General features: G+C 36.5%; 1 protein-coding gene across 2 annotated transcripts; it reads right to left on the bottom strand.

Annotated features, from left to right (window-relative positions):
- Window positions 1-64: 64 nt before the first annotated feature.
- On the bottom strand, window positions 65-12,266 carry LOC107596980 (sodium/potassium/calcium exchanger 1-like). Of its 2 annotated transcripts, XM_016287862.1 has the most exons (10): window positions 12,118-12,266; window positions 10,069-11,249; window positions 8,015-8,077; window positions 7,548-7,656; window positions 5,186-5,269; window positions 4,582-4,673; window positions 3,499-3,765; window positions 3,300-3,389; window positions 3,024-3,190; window positions 65-1,625 (listed from the first exon to the last, which is right to left on the bottom strand). In XM_016287862.1, exons 2-10 carry the CDS (start codon window positions 11,104-11,106, stop codon window positions 1,376-1,378), a joined length of 2,160 nt encoding a protein of 719 aa, XP_016143348.1. In that variant the 5' UTR covers window positions 11,107-11,249; window positions 12,118-12,266; the 3' UTR covers window positions 65-1,375. The 2 variants fall into 2 exon arrangements, with proteins under 2 accessions (XP_016143348.1, XP_016143349.1); XM_016287863.1 differs by lacking the exon at window positions 5,186-5,269.
- Between the last annotated feature and the right edge of the window lie 233 nt (window positions 12,267-12,499).

Genomic DNA, 12,499 nt, shown 5'->3' on the forward strand with positions numbered 1-12,499 from the left:
TTACATATCACTCCTTTTGTTACTTCTATTTATAGTTGTATATATCATTTTGTCAGATCTGAGCCAGGTCTATAAAATTGTTTAGAACTGTAAATAAACACTTAAATCGACTCCAGTGTGTTTGTGTTGGTGTCTCTGGTTTGTTCGATGAAATAGAGGGAGAAAAAAGTCGCATTTGAAACCCCATTTAATTTTGCTCTGAACCAACAAATTAATATTTACAATGAGCAACTCTCAAGAGAGAAATCAACACAATGTGCGACATTCAAAAAAGAACAATCTTTGCCTCTATTCAGTAGTGAATTCAAACAGCAGTGTGATATTTGTATGGAAATTCACAACTGTTTTTTATCAATCATACTGATTACATTAGACTTTGTAAAAAAGTCTTGTTATATGCTTGAGATTCTACTTTTATGATGGAAAAAGGTCATATCTTACATACAGCACAGGATCTGCAATTAGAACGCTTGCTAATGACATTTTTCCATGTTACAAAAATAATTCCATTGCAGAATTATTAAATTACATCATTTAAAATAAGCTCACAATTTCTCCCAATGTAGTCCCATAGCTATCTGAAAACCCACAACATCAAATGATACAATCACAATATAAAATGAATCAAAAACAATTTGGAAACATTTTCTTTGTTATGCAGTTTTTCATCACTGGAAAAAATTAAAGCAACACTGACTTCTCACAAGGTTATAATCTTTGCAATTTTAAATGTCGTAGACAAATATGTTTTGCATGTGTGTCTTGATATCATCCCAATAAACCTAAATGGTTAAAGTGCACCACAAATCATTAAGTGAGAGTTTGAGAAAAAAAAAGACATACTACAATTTTACATATTTATTACTCTGTGGTCCTGTCCCAAATGGCACACTGGATGTGACCTTTGATTATGCAATCATAATTATATTGTGTTTGCCAAGTCCACAGGGCAGTAGGGTGTCTTATTTGTCATTTTACGGTTCAAAAGGGTGTTCAAGAGTGCCTCTGTATGTGGTCTCAAAGTGCCCTTTTGCAAAGCCCACACTGGTGGGCCAACACAGCACTCTACACTCAACAATCCATATGGCATTACATCACCAAAGCGTGGATAACACAAATGGTGACCATTTGGGACAGGGCCCGTTACTCTTCTGTCAATATTGCAGTCACTTTAATGTAACAAGCCAAAAGTGGTGACCAAAAAAAACTCAAGTGTCTGTAACAGTTAACATAGTTTGGAAATGATGGCCAGTTATTGAATCCCTTTACAAAAGATCTTGTGAAATACAGAATAAGTCAACAGCGAGTCCAGAGATGCTTTAAATATGTGTGAAGTTACAGTTCAGAACGTACAGGACTGTATCCACAGGTTTGCTCAGATGGACACGGGACATATAATGATTCGATCCTCTAGCATGACACTGAGCACCAGGAACACAAAGTAGAGCATGAACATGATGAATCCCAACACTTTATTCATCCTCCACTTACAGGCAGCGATGGAGATAATGACGAAGATGAGCATGAGGAAGAGCAGCACAATGGCACAGAACAGCCCATTACTGCTCACGGGCACCGGCGCCAGCGAATGGCAGAATGAGAAAATCAGCCAGGGCACTGGCAGCCTGTAACAGTGAGGGGGGATATAATTAAGAAATACAAAATGAAAATAAGTGATTAGGCATTCATTCATACCAATGGGACGATTGCGAGTTTGATATTTCTAAACAAACAACAGCTTAAAAAGTTATTATTCAGTAACATTTTAGATGCAAATCTAAGTTCACAGATGCATATATAACAAAAGAGTCTGGGCCAAATCTGGCTTACATTCTGGCATTGTTTTTTTTTATTTTAAATGTTTTAAACAAATCAGGCTGGTGTGTTTGTACTTTTCATATTTTTAGCTAACTTGAGAGCTTCCAGTAGGTTATTTTACAGAGCTGTCAACACTGATCCGACCACCTGCAATCAGTTGATGAACATCCTATTCATATATAATACTAGGCTATATATCAATGTTCTTTATATGTATAATCGTTTTCTTAAATTCATTTTAAACCTCTTAAATCAATTTTTTTTAAAATAATTTTCAAAGTTTTTTAATTCCTTGTTTTATTGTTGTGATTATTGTTTTTATTTTATTTTATGCAAAGCACTTTGAATTACCATTGTGTATGAAATGTGCTATACAAATAAACTTGCCTTGCCTTGCCTTGCCTTATGAAATATTAGATATTATTATGAAAATCTGGCCAATTACTACTTACTACTTTTTTCAACATGCTGTCTCAACAGCACTTTAATATGCAAATTAGATACAGTGTATAGATAACATTGTGCTGGAAAAAACAGTTTATGGAATTTTTAAACACGCAACATAGCATATTCATAGCATAACATATGAATAAAATATTTTTCGAAAATGTTATTTTACCATTTTGTTCTTATGCTCTAAACAATGTAATTACATGAAAAAATACTAAATTCACAAAGCTTTTTATTTCTGGTTCTCAGGAGGATATGTTAGGCTATTCAATTGTAGGCTATATATATAAAATTATTTTATTTAGGCCTACAAGTTTTGTGTTTGTGTTTTTGCCGTTTTATTCGTTGCATCTGAAAATTACTTCACCTAACTACAATAGTAGTCCACATAATTTAAATCAATTAATATTTAGAGACAGGTTTTTTTCTTTTCAAATTTTTTTTTTTCTTTTTTCTTATTTCTGCTTATTTAATTTCAAATTGAAAAACAAACTATCAAAACGTACACAGACCGAGACTCTTGTCGCCACCTACTGGTGAAACTATGTAATCTGCAGAAAAATGGTGAAAAATCCCTACCACTACACAAACTGAAATTCCATCTGAAACATCAAACGCAAACCTGTGGTGTGAACACAAACCAGTGAACACAAAGAGCCAGTGTTCAGCCAATCACATTTGACAAAAACTGTGCCTATCATTTGCAGCTATCAAACACATGATTCATTTACTATTTAAAGTTTCCATTGTCTTACCCCATGGTGATGTCAAATATGTTGCTGCCCACAGAGCTCGAGACAGCCATGTCTCCCAAGCCTTTTCGAGCCACAATCACACTGGTGATGAGATCAGGAATGGATGTTCCTGCAGCCAGAATGGTAAGACCCATGATTTCCTCAGAGATGCCAATGGTCTCACCCACCTAGGAGAGAAAATCTTGATGAATGGTTGCTTGTTTTGATATTTCATTTTCTAATGCAATGACATTTAAGTGTGGCTTATGTGTCACAAATATTGGTTTCTACACTGACCTGATGTGCCCACCACACCATAAGATAGGAAAATATAGCAATCCATACTATTGAGCCAAGGAAAGTGATGACAAAGAACTTCTTGGATGCCTGTAAGCACAATATACAGTAATGTACATGTCAGTTCTATCAAATTGTGTAGAAGTGAAATACATATATATAAAACAATGCTAATGTGATGTTTTGATTTGTTTCTCACAGGGTTTCTGACGTCTGGAACTGTCAGCCAAAGTGGAAAGACAATGGGCAACAGAAACAAATATGTGGCCTGTTTACGTCTGGTGTCTGGCCACTCTAAGGACAGAGGTTCATCATTTTCTCCTTCCTCCCCAGCCTCATCCTCATTTTCATCATCATCATCATCACTGTCTTCATCGCTGTCTTCATCACTGTCATCTTCATCATCCCCTGAATCATCTGAACCTCCTGGCTTCTCTGAACCTCCTCCTGCTGCAGTGTCTCCTTCCTTAAGACAAAGTAAGAAAGAGACTGGTGAAAACATAACACCCACACAAAAAAAAATAAAAAAATTAGGAGAACTAACTTAAAGCAACAGTTCACCCAAAAGTGAAAGTTTTATCATCATTTACTCACATTCAGTTTGTCCCAAACCAATATGAATTTATTTATTCTTTGGAACACAGACGGCTTGCTCTTTCCCACGCAGTTATAATAATAAATAGAGAGGGCTTCAAAAAGTATGCAAAAGCACAATAAAAGTATAATAAAAGCAGCTGTAGCTTCATTGAATTCACTCACAGATAATCTTTGTCTCCACTGAGATGTTAACCTGAAAACTACTATGATTGAGGCAGTGATCTGAACTTAAGAAGTTGATCAGTCCGAACTGTGAATGAATCATTCAAACCAGTTTTGTAACCTGAATGTACTGGCTGATTTGAAAGATCTGACTTAAAGAATGATTAGGTCATGAAACAGACATAGTTAATGCATCATGAAAAATAACACCTTAAATTTGTGGTGCTTGTCTGTCCTTTTTTTAAGCTTGAAACCTCCAGCTTTCCTTCACTGTAATGAACGTTCTTCAAACATTTGCTTTTGAGTTCCATAAAAGAAAGAATGTCATGACGTGAGGGTGATTAAATGACTTTTCATTCCTGGGTGTATTATTTCTTAAATATGAATCACATACTATGTTTGATAGATCATCTCTGTCAGCTTTGCAACAAGGTAAAGAATTGATGAGCTCATTAAAAGCACACAAGTGTTTCAGATCTCCTCCTTCTTCATCCCAACTTTTTTCGAGATGCAATAGGCCCACCTTTTGTGCCTCAGGATTTTGACTAGAGTCTTCTTCCTTGGCTCCTGGAGCTGCGTCTTTGGAATCCTTGGACTGTTCCATCTGATCGTCACCTTATTTAAACCACAATAATAAAATATCAGTCAAGCTTGCAATTACTTCCTAAATGTTGCAATACTACAAGCTCTTCTCAGATGTGGAGTGAAGATTTCTTCAGCAGGAGTGAGTAATGTTGCTATATCGCTTGGCGGCAATTTCAAACACAGCAGTTGCGGCACAAGATAATCCGCACTGATTTCAAGCCACTCATGCTTAATTCATGAGATGGAGCTTGGTCATTATGTCAGGTAATGTGTAAAGCAGCTCTCATGTAGAAACAAAAGGTGGAAATACGGAATGCGGGATGCTGTGTAGAGGGCAAAACGGGCAAAACTCCTGGCAGCTTGCCCTCTCTTTGTACCTTTCATCCAGCACACAGCTGGTGCGTTACTGCTTGTGGAAATGCAACATTAATAACCATTTTGAATATGCAACAGAGCTCATCTGTGAGGTAGGACAATATACCGACCTGTCTACAAAGCTCTGTGCAATCATAATAGAACAGACTAAGATTATAAAATCTCACCTTCACCAGATTTTTCCTTCTTTTTGTTCTCTACTTTCCCCCGGGCCATGTCGTTCAAAATCTGAGCCTTGTCTTTAAATTTCACTGCAAACCAGGAAAGGAAGAATATAGCTTGAATGTAGACTTTGACTGACACTGTCAGGGTCAACAATGGCAGTACCACAAATGACAGAAGCCCTCATTTCACAGACGTAAAACAAAATGTCATTTCCTCACATCTCACAGGCTACTACAAGACGGCGTCACATCACAAAAATAACATCACAAACACTAAGCCCCTTACCTTTACATTCCAAAGAGCTTCTAGCCTTTGCATCTCCATTAAACACTGACTCTAATGAGTAAAATAGATTCACATACAACAAATACCATGGTGAGTGTCACAAATACAACTCTTAATGCCCTGCAAACTACTCATTACTGCACTGACTTGGAGCTTAAATTTTTTTTATTTGTTTAAAAAAATGTTTGGACAGGTCAAGGTATAAATGCATAAGGGTGAATCTCATGTGAAGAAATGCTTGGGGTATAAAGCCTGATTTCTTAGACTATGACATTATTTCAAAAAGCTTTTCTTTCAAAAACCTAAAAAATCCTAATTGTTCCAAACTTTTTAAAATTTGAATTTAGCTTTATATCATATTATATTTTGCATTACGTAATTAAATTTGGGAGGTGGGGTTTTTAATTGTAAAGGAAATAATGAAAACAAAAATGGATCTAATGGATCTAATCAATAGGCTTCTAATCAATAGGCTTAATTTCTTTCAAAAATATTTTCTATTAATTATGGGGTGAAATATGACTAAGACATTTCTTTGAGAGATTCAAAAGACTGATAAGCAGAGTATACAGAGCATTTTAAGGCAATACAATTGAGGTCCTAAAGTTGTTAAGTGCTTGTCAGTGATTTATCAGCCAAAATGTAGAAATGTTCAAATGAATCTTTACATTTATCTCATTGACTAAGGCTTGCAAATGAGCAGGGACCCCATCACCATAACAGGATTGAGCTGCTGGAGCCTGGCTCTCATCCAGCCTTTATGAGCTCAATCAAAAGCAGCTTAATGATGGAGCAGCACAGTGCTGGGAGGTTTTTGTGAGGACCCTGAGAGCGCAGGTGCTGCACAGCCTCCTGAGGACAGGCTGAAGGTCAAGGGGACCAACCCAAACCACTGACCACAGACCTCCAGGGCTTCTGCTTTACACGTATGCATGCCAGCCATCAAGGAGCCATGCAAGGTAATCGTACGATATCATACCTTCAGTGCACATAGTATTTATGTAATTAGATTCAAGCTTATGATGATGTTTCTGTAGCTTATAATAGGAACCGACATTTCTGATGACATTTTTGTGATGCTAAAATAACAGTGTTTCTGCACATTATACCATCTTGTTTGAGAGCCCATGTGCAATGAGGTTATAATAATGTGTATGTTTAAATGGTGACATACACACTGATGTGACTTGACAAAATGTCATAGAGCCACTGCGGTGGGCCTTCTCTCACTACTATGAATCACTCTCCACTCCATAGACTGAGAAAGAGCTATTTATCTTCTTAGTATCAATCTGGACTTAGTGCTGTCATCATATGGAACACGCTTTGCTAATCCATTTGTACTGGGAGAAGGACAAAGAGACTCTCCTGCTCTCCACTTCTGAACGTCTTACAGTACTTGCCTGAGGGAATACAGGCCTATTGTATGATTGGTATTTTGATCTTTATACAATATTGATATACAAAAACAGTTCAGAAGCTGTAACCATAAAACATCTGTAGCAAAAATTGCATCTAGCCTATACCTCTAGTAAACCAGTAGTTTAAATCAGCCACTTTGTATAAACAACAGTCAGTAAACATCATAAAATGGCAGAATTTGAGTCTTCAAATAATAAAAAAGCACTACATACTTAGCATATACCTTTCCTGCTTATTTAATATTAAGATTTACTAATAAACTAATTCATTAACCTTGTGATACAGCTTTCACAAACATATCTGAAAGTGATTGTTCACCCAAAAATGTCAATTCTGACATCATCTCGCCATCTTTTCATTCCAAAACTGACTTTCTTTCTTCTTTGGAACATAGGAGATAAAATACTTTTTTTATGTCCATACAATGGATGCATGATGTTTGGTTCCCAACGTTCTTCAAAATATCTTCTTTTGTGTCCCACGGAAGAACGAAAGTCATACAGGTTTGGAACGACATGAGGGTGAGTAAATGAAGACAGAATTGTCATTTCTTGGTGGACTATCCCTTTAAACCAGAATTGAAATTTGTAACGGCTTCGTGCAATGTTTTCTTAATGAGCTATCATTATGAGTGTTCAGGTACTGAAGGGCTCTTACCCTCTCCAAGAGGATCCAGTGTGTGAATCATCAGCTGAAAGATGGTGTTCCTCATAGTGCTGTTGTGCAGAGAGGCAGAACTGCCCCCGCGCTGCAGTATGGGCTTCAACTACACAAGAGAGGATAAATATTCTGACAAATGCTCACACTAAATGATCATGTCGAAAGAATTCATATCTGAACCTGCAAATTATGTGGACTTTATGGAGAATAAATGTCATATACATGTTGTTTATTTCATATGTTAATTCAATTAATAATCCCATATTCATATGACAGGAATATTCTATATTCAATTGAACATTGCTCTGTCCAGGTCGACACATCAACATTGGCTCAACCAGTTATGTGATCTCTTTGGAAACAGTCATTGTTTTGTGACTATAGTAATGCATAGATTACACCTTTATATATTTAATATTTTGAATTATTAGTATTGGTTCATATATTTCCATATTTTTGATTACCTTTAATCTATTCTTGTCTTCTGGTTCAGGCGGCCTGTTTTCTTCACCTGAGGTCCCATTGTCCTGTGTGCAATAACAGTTTTAAACATTACAGATGATGCAAGGCACTGATTTGACCTTTGACCTTCACCTCTCATTCTACTTTTGAATGAGAATACAGGTGACAACTGTTACAAACTTGACAAAGGATTCATCCACGTACCCTCATGGACTGAAAGGAGTGTATTTAAAATGTATGTATTTACTTGAAATTACAATATATATTTTTTTTATTCTAAATGGAAGAAAACCTGTAACATAAGATTATGTAACAAAACATACCAGTATTATTTTAGCATTATTTATATACTATTATAGTATTTATTCATATTTTGAATTAACTTTTTATATTTCCAGTCCTCATTTTCATTTTACTTTAGGTATTAGTGATTTTGTTATGTCTTTTGTCACTTTTCTTAATATTTCTAATTAGCCTTAATTTATTATTGTTTCAGTTTTAGTTATTTTAGTACTTCGACACTTATTTTATTTCAATTACTTGCCAAAGCAACATTTCTAATTTCTCTTTATGTTTTTTAAGTTTAAGTTTTCCATCTAATATTTACATTTTATTTTGTTTCTGCTTTATTTCAATTAACGGAAATGATTTTTATAGCTTTAGTTTTAGTTAACATTTACAACACTGTAACATACATAAGCACCCAAATATATACAATTCTGTATTTTATTGTTACTGTTGTATTTGTTATCTGTGATCAGTTCAATCCAGTGGGTTTAGTTTGACAGAGATCTAGGTCCTCTGGGTCTAGTAAGCCTTCTTACACTATATAAGCTTCAATCACACTTAGCAGATTTGAACACTCTATATGTTACACAGTTTGTAAATCACAGCAGACCCTCAAAGGATTAAGTGAACGTCTTTAGATCAGAGTGTCATTGTTTTACCAGTCCAGAGGGTCTCTGCCAGATATTAGATTAAATTATTATAATTTTGATCATATAGATGATTAATAATATGCTGTCCATTTATTAACAGACCTTTTTCCAGTATGAGACATATTAACTATAATCAATAGACTGTCACTGCAGTTTAAAGTCTCCCTCTCAGGTAGAGTGTGAACAGAGATGTTATGACAGATTATCAAGTGTTGATCTCTCTAAACCCCTCTCTCACCACAGCGTCTAAGCGGAGGGATGTTCAGGATGAAGAAAGGAACTTGTGAAAATGACCACACAGTTTTATTATGTGACGGGATAGTGTCACTAATACAGATGGGGCTGTCACAGTGAGCCAAATGCACCTGCTCCAAATACCTCGCTTGCTACAAGACAACTAATTAACAATATCTGGCCCCAGCAGACACAAGAGATCCTTTTCATTTCTGTTTATCAAAGGAAAACGCAACCCATGCGTATCTGCTCAATGAATAAACATAAGTGACTCACATTCACATTCACCTGAGTGGGATGCTATTATAGCTCTGTTATCACAGATCTGAGTAGATATTATAGCAGAATAAATGTTCCTCATCGCTAGAAGGCTTACCACTGCAGAAACTGTCAACACTATCCAAAACCAACAAATTGCTAATTGCTATCATGCAATCCATGTTCTTGAAATTGTGCATCATAGCACAAAATAATTTAGCTAAAACTAAAAAGGTTGTGGGTTCGAATCCCAGTACTAATCAAATGTATTTAATAAATACACAATTGGTCACTTTGAATAAAAGTATATGTTTAGTGAATAAATGTAAATAATATGATGCTATTTTTTGTACAATTTATTAATACAATTAATACACCTATTTATAAATACACTTGAATACACCTCTTCTATGATGAATATATTTTTCATTTCTGTATTAAGAATAATTTTGAGTCAATTTCAGGCTAATACAACTGAATTACAGCATAAACTTTTATTATTTATTCATTTAAAAAATCTGATAATTTGGCCCTTTTATAACAAGTTTAGTTTAGGTTGTGAAATGTGATGTGATTCACCAAAAAACTCCTATGTGAATATTAAAGGCAAAAATAATGAGGCGTACCTTCTCAGGCTCTTCGACCTCGATAACTTTGACTATGTTCTTGTGTTTCCTGAGTTGAGACTTAAAGGCTTGCTCTATCTGAACATTGTACTTCATGAAGACAACATAGGTAGCATAACCGCACACCAGCATCATACTCTCCCACCACATAATGGTATTGTCCAAGAAGAAGATGATGAGCATGATGAGATCGATGATATAGAATGACACATCCCGAAAAAGAGGCCACCAGGTGAGGTGAAGCATCTCCCGGGAAAACAGTGCACACATTCCGATCACAAATAGGATGTTGAAGACAGCCGAGCCAACAATGGTTCCAATGCCCACATTGCTATGAGAAATGAAGACTCCAATCAAGGAAGTGAAGAGTTCGGGAGCAGACCCTCCAGCGGCCATGAACGTCGCCCCGGCCACATCATCTGAGATCTCCAGTTTGTCTGTTATAACCCCCAACGTAGGAACGAAAAACTCATCGCAGACGATGGCCAAAGAAGCAAACATGTATACCATTCCAAAGATGTGAAGAATGACCCAGCCATTGCGTCGATCCTCAATGGAGAAGATGTCCTCCGGGTACTCGCCCTTCATGTGTGGTGCCTCTCCAGGTCTGGACGCTGTAGTGTTGGGCACTACAGTGGTTGTATCGGTTGCTGGTGTAGGAACTGGGGTGGGTTTTGGAAGGTCTGGATCCACATAGATGCAATGGATGATTGTCCTGTTTGTGGTTGTTGTAGGTGTCTCTGTTCTAGATATTGTTGGGATGGGTACATTTGTAGCTGGTTCTGACGACTGGACCCCACCTGTGTGGTTGGAGCTCTTTGGCTCAGCGGTGGTCAAATTAGTCAAAAGCACTGTTATCTCTGACCCTCCAGAGCCAAGTTCAGAGCCATCCTCAGGTTCTCCTGCTGTCTGGGGCTCAGACCAGGGTTCTGGTAGTCTGGCTCTGATAGTGAGTTGATATAAAGAGCAAAGGAAAACCCCAGACAGAAGAAATATAATCCGGCTAAGGTGAAGTCTCTTTCTTCGAGTCAGGAACATTTTCTAGTATGCTTCCTAAAGGGCACCAAGTTGTTTTTTAGGGCAATGACACCCAGAACATCGCGAATTTTCCTGGGGTATACAGCACTCACTTTCAGACTGTTTCATCTCATTTTCTCTGTGGTGCAGGTTTCCTCACAGACCTTACAGTGGATAAAAGGAGGAATACTGAGTGCAACAGTTGTATAGGAAACACTAAATGCAGGATCAGCAGATTACAGTGGCCATTACACTCCTAAGATTGTTCATCTAACCAACACACTGCATTGGATTAAATTAAAACAAAAATGAAATAATATTTTAACAACTCTAGCTTCTTCTTAATTACATTGTTAGAAGCATGTGAACTGATGAAAATGTGGATCCAACTTATTACGATGGTCAGAAATAAAGAAAAACCTGAGCTTGGGGCAAAATGCCACTTAAAGTAATGAAATGCGCCTAATCATCAGTTATTCAACCTTTTATACATTTCATTCACATCTATCTATCCATCTGTCTATCTATCTATCTATCTATCTATCTATATCTAATTCACATAAATTAATAGCATACCATGTGTTATATAGCCTAGGAAAAACGCCATAATAAAAAATAAAGGTGCCCCTGATTCAAGAGATATTGTCCCTTAATAAAAATAAAAACTTTTGACACTGCTTCTGAATGAATAAATGATTAAGAAAAGCATTTCTTGAAGAATTCCTATCATTTAAGTCTAAACGAACATAGCATGGAAAATATCCGTCTCATTTCTATTAAAGTTTTTTGTCAAGTCTATACATATATTACTAATAACATTGTGTCATTATAAGAAGCTCCGCAAAAACAATGAAAATTACGTATTTTGTAACACAGTGGCATAACCAATCAAATGTAAAGTGTGACCAACTGTTTGGTGGCGGCAGGTATTTCTATATCGGCCATAAATGAACCATATGAACAAAGAAATGTATATTAAAACTTGCTTTGCTCTCATGCAAGAAATAATTCAGAACGCCAAATAAAACCTACCGGTTGAAAGACGACGCTCGCGGCGGTGCGTGGAGCGTTGCTGTCTCACAGCTGGGCTGCAGGGAAAGGCACGGATGCTGGGAGCGCTGCTTAGGTCAAGCAGGACGCACCGCAGGACAGCTCTTCAGCGTGGATCAGCACAATACCTAATGCCTGAAGCCCTTTAAGAGGATTAGATGTACTTTCTCCTCACACTCTCATTACGTCTTGAACCATTTATCCCAATTATTTTGCTCTTATACGTTTCATTCAGAATTATAGAAAGTGAATGCACGCGTAAACTTGCTAATTAAAAATATAATCTGAAATCTTAAATCAACTTTTGAATAATAGTTGATTATTATTACATAATTATGGTTATGTATTATGGATTACAGATTAA

This window comes from Sinocyclocheilus grahami, unplaced genomic scaffold, assembly GCF_001515645.1.
Source record: "Sinocyclocheilus grahami isolate Dianchi unplaced genomic scaffold, SAMN03320097.WGS_v1.1 scaffold225.1, whole genome shotgun sequence".
In the NCBI taxonomy this organism is placed as follows: domain Eukaryota; kingdom Metazoa; phylum Chordata; class Actinopteri; order Cypriniformes; family Cyprinidae; genus Sinocyclocheilus; species Sinocyclocheilus grahami.

Excerpts from the sequence above, each read along its gene's own strand:
- LOC107596980 (XM_016287862.1), bottom strand. The coding sequence starts at position 11,106 with ATGTTCCTGACTCGAAGAAAGAGACTTCACCTTAGCCGGATTATATTT. Across the intron at positions 7,657-8,014 it reads AAGACAAGAATAGATTAAAG|TTGAAGCCCATACTGCAGCG; the intron begins GTAATCAAAAAT and ends TCTCTTGTGTAG. Across the intron at positions 4,674-5,185 it reads GAAGGAAAAATCTGGTGAAG|GTGACGATCAGATGGAACAG; the intron begins GTGAGATTTTAT and ends GGTTTAAATAAG.